The 12,393-nt window shown below is 39.3% G+C and overlaps 2 protein-coding genes across 4 annotated transcripts; both read left to right on the top strand.

The window, feature by feature from the left end:
• Positions 1 to 1,716: 1,716 nt before the first annotated feature.
• On the top strand, positions 1,717 to 3,647 carry LOC308123462 (E3 ubiquitin-protein ligase RNF19A-like). The gene is made up of 4 exons (XM_080485968.1): positions 1,717 to 1,835; positions 1,919 to 2,019; positions 2,573 to 2,722; positions 2,812 to 3,647. The coding sequence occupies exons 1-4, from the start codon at positions 1,760 to 1,762 to the stop codon at positions 3,268 to 3,270; spliced, it is 786 nt and encodes a 261-aa protein (XP_080342094.1). The 5' UTR covers positions 1,717 to 1,759; the 3' UTR covers positions 3,271 to 3,647.
• Positions 3,648 to 5,368: 1,721 nt separating this feature from the next.
• LOC308123398 (E3 ubiquitin-protein ligase RNF19A-like) lies at positions 5,369 to 12,113 on the top strand. Of its 3 annotated transcripts, none has more exons than XM_080485879.1 (6): positions 5,369 to 5,590; positions 8,402 to 8,500; positions 9,044 to 9,133; positions 9,219 to 9,319; positions 10,985 to 11,134; positions 11,224 to 12,113. In XM_080485879.1, exons 1-6 carry the CDS (start codon positions 5,542 to 5,544, stop codon positions 11,680 to 11,682), a joined length of 948 nt encoding a protein of 315 aa, XP_080342005.1. In that variant the 5' UTR covers positions 5,369 to 5,541; the 3' UTR covers positions 11,683 to 12,113. The 3 variants fall into 3 exon arrangements, with proteins under 3 accessions (XP_080342005.1, XP_080342006.1, XP_080342007.1); XM_080485880.1 differs by having other exon boundaries at positions 5,387 to 5,590; positions 8,402 to 8,491; XM_080485881.1 differs by lacking the exon at positions 8,402 to 8,500 and having other exon boundaries at positions 5,416 to 5,590.
• Positions 12,114 to 12,393: the final 280 nt, after the last annotated feature.

Below are 12,393 nucleotides of genomic sequence, written 5' to 3'. Positions count from 1 at the left end.
GCAGAAAATAGCGCTGAGGCTTCCTGGGAATTCGGGTAACAAGGCAGCATTTCTCCATAACACTTATTATTGTTATGTGCACCGGATCCATTTGTTCATTCATATATTTAATGTGTGTGTGTGCGTGTGTGTGTGTGTGTGTGTGTGTGTGTGTGTGTGTGTGTGTGTGTGTGTGTGTGTGTGTGTGTGTGTGTGTAGCATCGGTTGTGGCTGACATGAAGCTGATCTTCGGTGGGGAGAGAATGGAGAGGGACAACAAACCTCTGGTTGGATATGGACTCGAACACAGATCCACCATCCAGATGGTGATGAGCCTTGATGGAGGACTGACGACCCAGCAGAGACACTGGATGGATTCTCCTCCCCAAGTCCCAAGATGATGGGACTACACCGTTTTCTACTGTGTTTTCCTCTCCTTTTTTCCTGCATGTCAAAAAACTATGTGTGTATGTATGACTGTATTGCTCTTCTCTGTGAATAAAACAGTGCCACTTGAAGAAACATGGTTGGAAATGGAATATCCTCATATTCTCCAGACTCCTTCACAGTTACTTGTGTTAAAACAATAACGATTTTGGGTGAAAGAAAAATACTTTAACTATTAGATATACCTCTGGAAGAAAAGTTCCAATTACACTTGTTTGTTTAAGTAAAAGTAACGATGTACAGGTTCCGAATTGTACAGAACAAAAGTGTGAATACACTTTGTTTATACAAGATGGCATCTTACCTTTTGGAACACAAACATAACTATTGATATCGTAATACACTAGCTCAGTCATTGGAGATCAGGACAGAAATTGTATTTGTTCAAAACAATTTTACTAAAAAAGAACAGGTAATAACGTGGCTGGACTTCATATAAAACACTAAAAACCACATTAAAAACTTTTATTTTGAAAGACTTTTGTCAAACAGGGAGTCTTAAGGCACTCTTAAAAGCATTAACTTCTGCGGCTTCACTATGAATAATAAGCTGATTTGAATTGATTTGCTTTATTGTAGATAAAACAAATACAACTGGCAAACGCAGAAGCTATACCAACTAACTTATTGGCAACATAAATTCCCTTATTATTTCAGATTGAGGAGTCAATATGCACAGTTTGACCCCACCACTCTTTCCTGATATCAAAAATGACTGTGAGAGTGCATGTTCTCCCTGTGCCTGGGTTTTCATTGTCCAAAAGAATGTTAAGTACTTTCTCTTCAACTTCACCCATAGTCAGCGGGATAAAGACAGATGGAAGTTGTACTTATGTAAGATGTGTGTAATTAATTCACTCATTTTAATTTTTATGACATTACCACCATTTTCTCCTGAAAATTGCAAACAATCAAGTTGATCATAGATTTCATTACATATTTTAAAGGCAATTCTATTTATCGCAATCTAGGAGAGGCATTACATACAAATAAGAGTGACACCGTAGATTTGGTTCGTTGTCACTCGGGATCTCTTTCAGGTCACAAGCGGGGTTCGAACCCGCGTCTCTCCAAAATCAAAATCGTTTTCTGACCATGATGACTATGTACAAGATGCATAAAACAGATTTGGATGCGGGAAGTATTAATCCACGTATTAACTGAGAATGTATGCTGCCTGTAGATCTTCCTTGTTTACAGCGAAGGGAACAGAAAACCACGTGGTTTTGTGCGAAAAGCATCTCGGCTGCTGAAGCGAAACCACAGTGAGTCTCCTTCCTGTAAAGTCAACTCGGGCTGCCTGTCCTCTTCACTCACAGAGAAAACTCACGGGATGGCAAACAAAGGAGAGAAGTGCTACGATCCCCGCGACTCCACGTTGACGTTTGTGAAAGACGATGACTTGGACTGTAAGTTGTGGCTCATCGAGAGCGCACTTCTTCTATTGTTTTACATCGTAATGTCTCCTGTTTTCTCTCTATGCTCCCGGCAGATCATTGTGATGAGTTCAAGTCTCTCAGGGCAAAGATGTCCTGTGGACATGGGGTCACTCCTTCGTCTCTCACCAAGTGGTGTCGTTTTTTGTTAAATGAGGTAGGTTGATAAATACCTTTGAATTAAAAACAATCACTGTCTATTTTAATACATATATATATATATATATATATATATAATAAACATTTGAATATATAAACTGAACCATACAATGTACGATAAGTGACATTAACATAGCAAGAGGCAGTTATGTATGCATACGAAAGTCGACTTGCACAACGGTCATTTACATACAGGTCTAAAAAATAAACTGCGGAAAGAGAGAGAGAAAAAAGTATTCTATATATAATTTATGGGTCAAATTCAATACACATTTTTTGTTCTTCTCATATTTGCGGACAAGAGCAGTCCCAAAACACATGATTGATTGATTCTTCAGTGTATATATATATATATATATATATATATATATATATATATAGAGAGAGAGAGAGAGAGAGAGAGAGAGAGAGAGAGAGAGATCATCTGTTTTCACTGTCACATATGCACTCATTATAAACTCTCAGTCAGTCACAACTGTGCTGCATTTGTTTTTGCTTGTTTTTGTTGTTTTATTCTAATTGTGATGTTTTTGTTTCAATGTCAATGAAAGGGTAACAGCTCGTTTTCATGTGGCAATTGTCGTGCCAAGTGGTCCTATGTGGAAGTTCGTAGAATGGCTCTTCTGACGCCTGAAGAAAAGGAGGAGTTTGAGAAAACCATGGCCTTCAATGCAGCCAGGGATGGATTAGGCTGCAAACAAGTAAGTACTTCACTGAAGTTGTATTTGCTGCATGAATATTTGCTCTCCATTCCAATAAAAAGTAACCTTTTTATTTTCCCACATGACAGTGTCCTGGATGCAAAACTTTGGTGGCAAGAAAAGATCAGTCTAATTTGAGTGTTCACTGCAAAATGTGCACAATGACAAAACAACGGCACTATGAATTCTGCTGGCAGTGTTTGAACGAGTGGAAGGGAAATCGATCACGGTCAGACCGTTGTGATAATGAGGGCTGCAGCAACGAGGCTTTGAAAACACTAAAAACCTGCAGCGATATCGTCTTCGAGTCTGTCAAGGATGTCACCGGGTGTCCCTCCATCCGAGCCTGTCCCACCTGTGGCTCACTGCTGGAGCACAGCTCCAGGAAATGTAAAAACCTCCTCTGTCCCCGCTGTAAGGTGGAGTTCTGTTTTGTGTGTCTGAAGCTCACCAACGATTGTTTACTAACAAGTAATTATTTCAAACTCTGCTCCAGTGGTGTGGCCCCGAGACAGACGTCCATACCTGCATGGCTGAAGAAATGTTAAGACACTTCCTGCCTCTCTGATTGTATATACAATATATTGTATATGGATCATAATTTAAATTAATAAAAATGTAGATTTATGGTTTGTTTTTCCAAATTGACTTTCAACAGTAATATAAGAAGCCGATGCTTCAATTAAATAGTTTGAACTGAGCCAGATCCACCCCCCAATGTGTCATCCGTTCATTTTTTTTTCCACATTTGTTTAGAATTAGCTCCTTGTAAATGATCTCCTTCAAATGACATGTCTTCACATTATATTCTTTATGATGTACATCTTTGATATTATTGCTTTTTTTTTATGCACACTTCACTTTTCTGTATTTTCTGCCTAAAACTCATGAAATGTATGAACATCCAATAAAACTTCCAAATATGACCTATTGTTCTCTGCACTTTTTTTCAATTAATGATTGTGATCCTTGAAATCTTTTTATTTACATGTTGAACAGGTATTTGTTAATGAATTTTTACTTTATAAGTTCTTCGTCACACTGAAATATTTTCAGGCGTGTCCTATCAGGACTGTGTCACCAGGAGTTTCTGTTAGAAGCTCCATTTTTATTTTGTTTAACTGATAACTCAAGCAAAACTGAGCAGGTTTTTAAAAGCCTCAATGAACTAGAAGTTAAAGAAACCAAGCTTGTGAACACTAGTTCACTAGTTTGAATCTCACCACTTGGGGCCTATGAGTGTTTCAGGAGCAGGAGGACGATGCAAATTAAAAACTGTGCCAACAGTGATCTGCTGTGAGGGTGGACTAGCCTTTCAGCTCAGTCAGAGGTTCTCATTATGATGCCCATTACCAATCAAATTAATGGGTTATATTTGCTATTTTACCTGACATGGCAGCTTTGGGTGAAAATGAGGAATAGGAAGAGAAACAGCGTGTTCATTTGATCACACTACATAATCAAGACACACCAATGAGGAAAATGACAGGATGGTAAACTGAGAAGTGTTATTATAATCTGCTTTGATAGAGGGATTACAACCACAGTTACATTTATTCCTGAAGCAGTTTCTTCTTCTTCTTGTAGTGAAAATGAGTTAATGAATGAATGCCAGCAGTCATAATTCCCCTCCTCTGACAGAGACTGATGTGACTCTTTTTCCTTTCTGTGAAAATGAAGGATAACAGCTGCTTCATGTGAATGATTTTCACTTTCAATATTTGTCATTTACAGGAATTCATGTGACTTCAGAGCAGATGGGTGTTGTCTTTCTCCAACAGCTGATTAACCCTTTGTTTTCAGAAGTGACTGGACCAGTTTTTTTTTTTTAAATCTATCAAAGATCTGTAACATGTTGAAATGTATGATAAGTGCATATTCTGCAACCAGATGTCCCCTGAAGTCAGCCGTGGCAGGATTCACAATTGAACTGATTGTTTACTTAAATACTAGTGGAATGTGTTTAGTTGTATTTCACATACATTGATATATTGAAGCCTTTTTTCTTAGTAATTTTAACATAAGACATGAAAGTCTAACATACAGCATCTGAAAATATTGCAATAATATGTTTTATATTGTAAAAAAATCCTTGAGACTTTTCAGTTTAAACTTTATGAGTGTAGAAAAGGCCGATAAAACAAGAATATTAATAGAACAAATAATTTAAAACATTTTTAAGATGCACTGGAAGTAGCCTGACAGTGGAGGTCTGCAGCCTGGTCGTTTTGAGAAAGAAAAAAAATATCCTTATACCAATGTGATCTCGAAACTTTAAAACAATTACTGAAAATAATTAAGTATGGTGGCCTGGAAGGGCGAACAGCACAACGCAACAACACAACAGGAAAAAGCCACAGAACAACAAAAAAATCCACAACACAACAGCATGGCTCTTTGTTGTGGTTTTTTACTTGTTGTGTTGTGACTTTTGCTGTTATGTTGTGGTTTTTGCGGTTGCCTTGTGTTGTTGGCCACCGTAATTAAGACAAATAAAAGCAAAAATATAACCGAAATGGTTCTTGTTGCAGTTGTTATTGAGAAATTGTTTTCAAGCTCGTCTTTGGGTTGCTTTTCCAGTGACTTGCATTTTTCCGTGAACTGTGAACGCATCATATCAGCAGGTCGTTAAATCTAAATAGAAACTGAACCGTGTGGTTCTCCACAAAACACACACACACACACACACACACACGCACACGACTCCTCACGGACACAACGGGACATATTTCATCTCCAGACACTCTAAAAGTAACTCTTGGTGAATTAAGTTTATTCATTGTGTTTCTGGAACAAACTCTGGTGTGGAACAGATTAACATGGACTACATAATAGAGATATGGAAAACATTCTACTCCAAACCTTCAGGTAAGAGACCAAAGTGTATTTTGAAAGATTTTTTCCTCCCTTTTCTTTATTTTGACAATCCATGTAGGTGAAAACCCACAGAGATTATCGTTGGTGACGCTCGGTCAGGACACACAAATGGCGTCTATATTTTAGGGAATGCCGGGGTATTACAGGCGGGAACCAGTGTGTATTTAACTTTTTGATGAAAGAGTATCTCTCGCTCTCTCTCCCTGTCATGTCTGTGTTCCTACAACAAGACCGTGACAATCATTATACTAATGGACCACAGAATTATAAGAACAAACTGCATTCAGAACATCTTAAATCAAGACAGAATACAAAGTAACTAATAACTGATCTTTATCTAGTCAAACTGGACTTACGTAAAAGTACAAACCCACAAATCCCCAAGATAAGTGTAAATTAACACATATTTACAGAATCTACATTAATCTACACCATTGGAACAATAACACATTTCTCTGAAAGGATTGCCACACTATATGCTTGACAGAAAACCAAATCTATATGTGGAAATGTCCCAAATATGGGGTAATATCAGTCATTACAAGCTAATATTTACATGGCTATTATCAGAAAAAACGCAGGACAAAAACATACTGCAAGTACTTCCAACATGCAATGAACAGTCTGTAAACAACACATATACATGTAATCAATGTAAATATACTCCGAAATACTTACAATTACACAAGAACGCACACTGAAGCCCTGTTTCCAATGCACAGAATGTGCCAGTACGGTGTGGTACAGTACGGTATGGTTCGGATTTTCGTGCGCTCCCACTGCAAAAATTGTGGATGGTCCCAAAAGAACCGTACCAAAGGATTACGATTTTTTATCACCCTTCCGTTGGCGTACCCAGCACTACAGAATGGGTCCAGTAAAACGCAGCCATCTGCTGATTGGTCCGTTTATGTCACTCTCGACATGCCCGCAATGTTCAAGTATCTCATCGGCTAAATGAATCCTTTGTTGTTGTTTACATACTCTACTTTGCGATGATTGTTTTGTTAACCCTTATTGCTTTTTGTGGCCACAAGGCTGCAGCCGCAACTTCCACGTTGGTCCTGAGAGAGCGGACGCGATGGGGGGACAGAGAGCTGCAGCCTTGTTACCCCCCCCCCCCCCCCCCCCCCCCACACACACACACACACACACACAAACACACACACAAAAGGGTTGACAAAACAACCAGCGCAAAGCGACGTATGTAAACAACAACAGAGGATTCATTCAGCCGATGAGATATTTACAACGGGCCGGGTCAGGCTCGCCCCTAGCTGTGACTACTGTTGTGTAATGACGTCACATATCTGCGGAGCTCACACCACCGCCTACATATTAACCGTACTCTCTGCGGTGGAAACGTGCAACAGATTTGGGTCTGGGTACGCTTTGCCATACCGTACCTTTCGGTCCTGTTCCGTGCCAGCACATTCTGTGCAGTGGAAACAAGGCTTTTCTTCACTCTCTTCCATACCCACACGGCAGCCATAATCAACGAAACAGTCCAGTACCGGAAAAACAGTAATGGCACTTCTGCTGCCAGTAGGTGGCACTCTAACCACCACCAAATGAGCTTAAGCAGAATCCACACATCCACTAGAACATAACTAGAACAGGCACTTGGCAGAGCGCATACCATAGCCAACGCCACATTTGTTTTTGGGACTGAATTAGCATTACTAGCATGTTAGCCATAGCTCGTATCGATGCTAGCTATACCGTCAGAAAGCAACATCACTGTGTGAAACACTGAGGCGGGAGCGTCTCCATGGCAATAGACGCTTATCATCTATGTAAAGTTTCAGGCTGAGTGGAGCAGGTACATGCTAGTTATGGGGCACTTCCTGTCCGTCCACCAGGTGACGCTCTCACTGTGACTGTATATTGATCTATGGAATTCATCAGGGCACAACTGGGATCACACATGTTGCAGCATTGAGAGCAGAGTTGCACATCACTTCCCGTTTCATGGTGAACCATCCGATTTTTGGGGGGGCTGTATGGCCATGACCTCCGACTGTTGCAGAAGAATTCTTTATACCGTTTTAATCACCAAGGCCAAATTTTAGGTTTCTCGGACCAGTGGCGGACCTGCGTGTTTTTCCGCCCTTTTTTTAGTCTTGGGTCTCATAGTGTCTTTGATTTAGTTTTTTGTTTTTTACATTCTTAACAAAAAATACTTGCAATACAGGGTCTTATGATTATATGTTTTAAAAAAATCATTCTGCTGTTAACCAGATGAGTGAGAAAGATGTTTTAATTAATTCTTTAGGAGGAATTATGAGATAAGAAGCTTTTTTTATTATTATTATTATTAGTTTCAGCTTCTTTTATTCACTCCATGTTCTCAAACACAAACAAACAAACACGTTGCTGTTCATTCAGTTTAGAAATATGCTTAGTGTTTTGGAATGCAGGTACGGGTGTGTTTTTGTTTACAGATTTGGTTTGTTGCAGTCGGCTTTTGTCATAGCCCTGCTGTCAGACACACAGGAGGAGGAGCTGTAAAGGAGTTCTTGACTAGTTCTAAAGAAAAAAAAAGTCACTCTTCAGGAGTTGATTGAACAGGGAGCATCAGTATTTTTGTTTGGATCTTGCATGCAAAGGGAACAATGAGAAAAAAAGCCCAGGAGAAGCTATTTTGGTTTCAGGGTTCATGTTATGTGTGGAAATGAAGTATTCATGCTTCTCTATTAGAAATCTTGTTTTAAATGTGTGTTCATACTGGTTTTATGGTATTTGCATAAAAACATGCATATAGTAATATAATAATAACCTGTATAACTACACTGATCACAGCTAATGAAACCGACAGTCCAGTGACCACAGATGATGAAATGGACGGTCCATGGATCACAGCTGATGAAATGGACAGTCCAGGGACCACAGGTGATGAAGGTGGCGTCCATTGAACAACTTGATGAATATCAAACTACTTTTAGCAAGTCAATAGCCAACAAAATGCGGTTTAACGTCTAACAAAGTTGTAAAGCACAGAGTAAGCATGTGTGTGTAGAAGTAATACAGCTTTTAAGTGATATTTGCAGTACTGACAGTATACAGTCAGACATGAAGGGAAATCGCCCCAAAGGGAGATCTTTACTTTGAGTATGTTGCAAACATGAGCCAATCAGAAGCAATGTGTGTTATCCACCGCTCGCCAGTGAAAACGAAACACAGAGTGGTAAATCTGTTCTGTCAGTAAGAACAGTAAAATGAAAAAACAAGTTGAATTAAATTTTTTAATTTTTTTTGCCCCAAGTCCCAAAAATGAAAAAAAAACAAAAAAACAGCCTGTTTCTGCAATGTGATTGCGTCAATTTTATTTGTTCATCCATTCAAGTGATGCAAAGGAAACCCTGCACTAAGCACCCAGGGCCGTTTACCTTTTTTAGTACCATGGATTGTACAACGAGAGTTGCTTGTCCTCTTCACTCACAGAGAAAACTCACATGATGGCAAACAACGGAGAGAAGTGCTACGATCCTCGCGACTCCACTTTGACGTTCGTGAAAGACGATGACTTGGACTGTAAGTTGTGGATCTGATCATCGAGAGCGCACCTCTTCTATTTTACATTGTAATGTCTCCTGTTTTCTCTCTATGCTCCCGGCAGATCATTGTGATGAGTTCAAGTCTCTCAGGGCAAAGATGTCCTGTGGACATGGGGTCACCCCTTCATCTCTCACCAAGTGGTGTCGTTATTTGTTGAATGAAGTAGGTTGATAACTACCTTTGAATTAATGACAATCACTGTCTCCATTTCAAAGTCCTGATCAGTATAGTTGTTTTTTGCTCACTTTTTTAAATTTCACTTCAACTCTCATCCCATTTAGTGATTGATGATTTGTTTTCACTGTCATATATCCACCTACTGGGTGGGCGGTCCTTTATGAAGTGGGTGCTTATCCCATGATATCAGTCATGTCATTGTTATGTCCGACATGTGTCTCTTCAGTTTTCAACATGTTGCGCTTCAGGTGAACTCTTCTTGTTAGGCAATATTAGTAACCATCTACAGACCACCCGAATACAATGGAAACTTCTTTCATGACTTTAGTAAACTGATGTCAGCTGTATGTGTTATTATGACTCTGTTGTAAAAAATGGGCGATTTTAATATTCATTGTGATAATCCAGAAGATAACAGTGCTCAGGAACTTCTGAACATTTCTTGAAACTTTGAGACGTTTTCAGCATGTGACAAGTTCCACACACAATTGACACACCTTAGACTTGATTATTTCCAAAGGTCTAAACATTTCTGAGGCTGTAGTGAAAGGTGTGGCTGTTGCCGACCATTTCTGTGTTTAATTTAACGTCTCCATATCAGCTGACAGCAGCAGAAGTGAAACAGTTCATCAGAAAATGTCACATTGATGAAAACACGCATAGAGTCTTTAGCAAGACATTCACGAGCATGCCCAGCTCTACCTGCCGTTCCTGTCAACAACCTTGTAGATAACTTCAGCTCTAAAGTTATAAACATCTTTGATACCATAGCGCCAATCAGATCTAGAGTAGTCTCTGATAGGAGGAAATAGACTGGTCAAGGCCCCCAAACAAATCTATGAAATCTACAAAGAAATGCATCGCGTGTATAACCGAGAATTAAAAAGGGCTCAGCTCTATATATCAGTATATATACAGTCTACTGTATATAGCTCTATATATCAGTATCAGTGAATGATCACACCCCCTTATACCTGTTGAGCAAGGGCATAAATTAAACTAATGAGTAGATGTGTCAAAACTTTACACAAATCAAACCCAGAAAAAACGGAGGTCATTGTTTTCGGCCCCAAAGAAGAAAGGTTAAAGGTCAGCGCTCATGTTGACTCCATGCCACTCAGGACATCAAATCAGGCCAGAAATCTGGGTGGAGTTCTGGACAATAACAAATTCAGCTTTCTATGTTGGATGCATAGTGTTGGTTTTTTTGTGAAAGTCCTCAGAACAGCGTGACGAGGGGACGTAGTATTTGTAGGTGATAATCAGTTACAACTGGGCTGCATTTGGGTTTTTTGTTCTTGTTTTTTTAATCGCATGCATCTGCGGCTCCCACCAGCAGGATCTGATTGGTGGAGCAGCGAGACTTTGTATTTGTTTTCTTTGGGATAATTTCTCTTGATTTCTGTGCTTCTCACGTCTGGCCTGATTAACACTTTGTTTAATGTTCAATGTTGACATAATAGAGTGAATGAATACATGCTTGGATTAAAGACAATTCCCCTTCACAAACAGGCAACAGAGTCTGGATTCAGATTTTGAAGTCAACATTCTTTGTTTATTGTCCTAAAGAATAGCTATCACTGCTGAGTCTTGAGAATAGTTAAGAGCTTTAATTGAATTGTGATGTTTTTGTTTCAATGTCAATGAAAGGGTAACAGCTCGTTTTCATGTGGCAATTGTCGTGCCAAGTGGTCCTATGTGGAAGTTCGTAGAATGGCTCTTCTGACGCCTGAAGAAAAGGAGGAGTTTGAGAAAACCATGGCCTTCAATGCAGCCAGGGATGGATTAGGCTGCAAACAAGTAAGTACTTCACTGAAGTTGTATTTGCTGCATGAATATTTGCTCTCCATTCTAATAAAAAGTAACCTTTTTATTTTCCCACATGACAGTGTCCTGGATGCAAAACTTTGGTGACAAGAAAAGATCAGTCTAATTTGAGTGTTCGCTGCAAAATGTGCACAATGAAAAAACAACGGCACTATGAATTCTGCTGGCAGTGTTTGAACGAGTGGAAGGGAAATCGATCACGGTCAGACCGTTGTGATAATGAGGGCTGCAGCAACGAGGCTTTGGAAACACTAAAAACCTGCAGCGATATCGTCTTTGAGTCTGTCAAGGATGTCACCGGGTGTCCCTCCATCCGAGCCTGTCCCACCTGTGGCTCACTGCTGGAGCACAGCTCCAGGAAATGTAAAAACCTCCTCTGTCCCCGCTGTAAGGTGGAGTTCTGTTTTGTGTGTCTGAAGCTCACCAACGATTGTTTACTAACAAGTAATTATTTCGGTCTCTGCTCCGGTGGTGTGGCCCCGAGACAGACGTCCATACCTGCATGGCTGAAGAAATGTTAAGACACTTCCTGCCTCTCTGTTTGCTTCTGCTTCACTTATGAGCTCAGATATCTCAAACATCTTCAAAATGTACAAATAATTCCAATATATTGATCATAATTCGAATAAATACTAATTTGGCAAATGATGATTTATGGTTTGTTTTTCCAAATTGACTTTCAACAGTAATATAAGAAGCCGATGCTTCAATTAAATAGTTTGAACTGAGCCAGATCCACCCCCCAATGTGTCATCCGTTCATTTTTTTTCCACATTTGTTTAGAATTAGCTCCTTGTAAATGATCTCCTTCAAATGACATGGCTTCACATTAAATTCTTTATGATGTACATCTTTGATGTTATTGCTTTTTTTTAATGCACACTTCACTTTTCTGTATTATCTGCCTAAAACTCATGAAATGTATGAACATCCAATAAAACTTCCAAATATGACCTATTGTTCTCTGCACTTTTTTTAATTAATGATTTTGATTCTTGCTCTTTTTTTCATTTACACATTGAACAGGTAGTTGTTAATTATTTTTTACTTTATAACGTCTTAATCATGCTGAACTGTTTTCAGGGATGTCATATCATGATTTATAATGCCCATTACCAATCAAATTAATGGGTTATATTTGCTATTTTACCTGACATGGCAGCGTTTGGTGAAAATGAGGAATAAGAAGAGAAACAGCGTGTTCATTTGATCACCCTACATAATCAAGACAC

Source organism: Lipophrys pholis, assembly GCF_963383615.2.
Source record: "Lipophrys pholis genome assembly, chromosome: 18".
Lineage (NCBI taxonomy): Eukaryota > Metazoa > Chordata > Actinopteri > Blenniiformes > Blenniidae > Lipophrys > Lipophrys pholis.
This window is presented reverse-complemented; position numbering and strand designations above follow the sequence as displayed.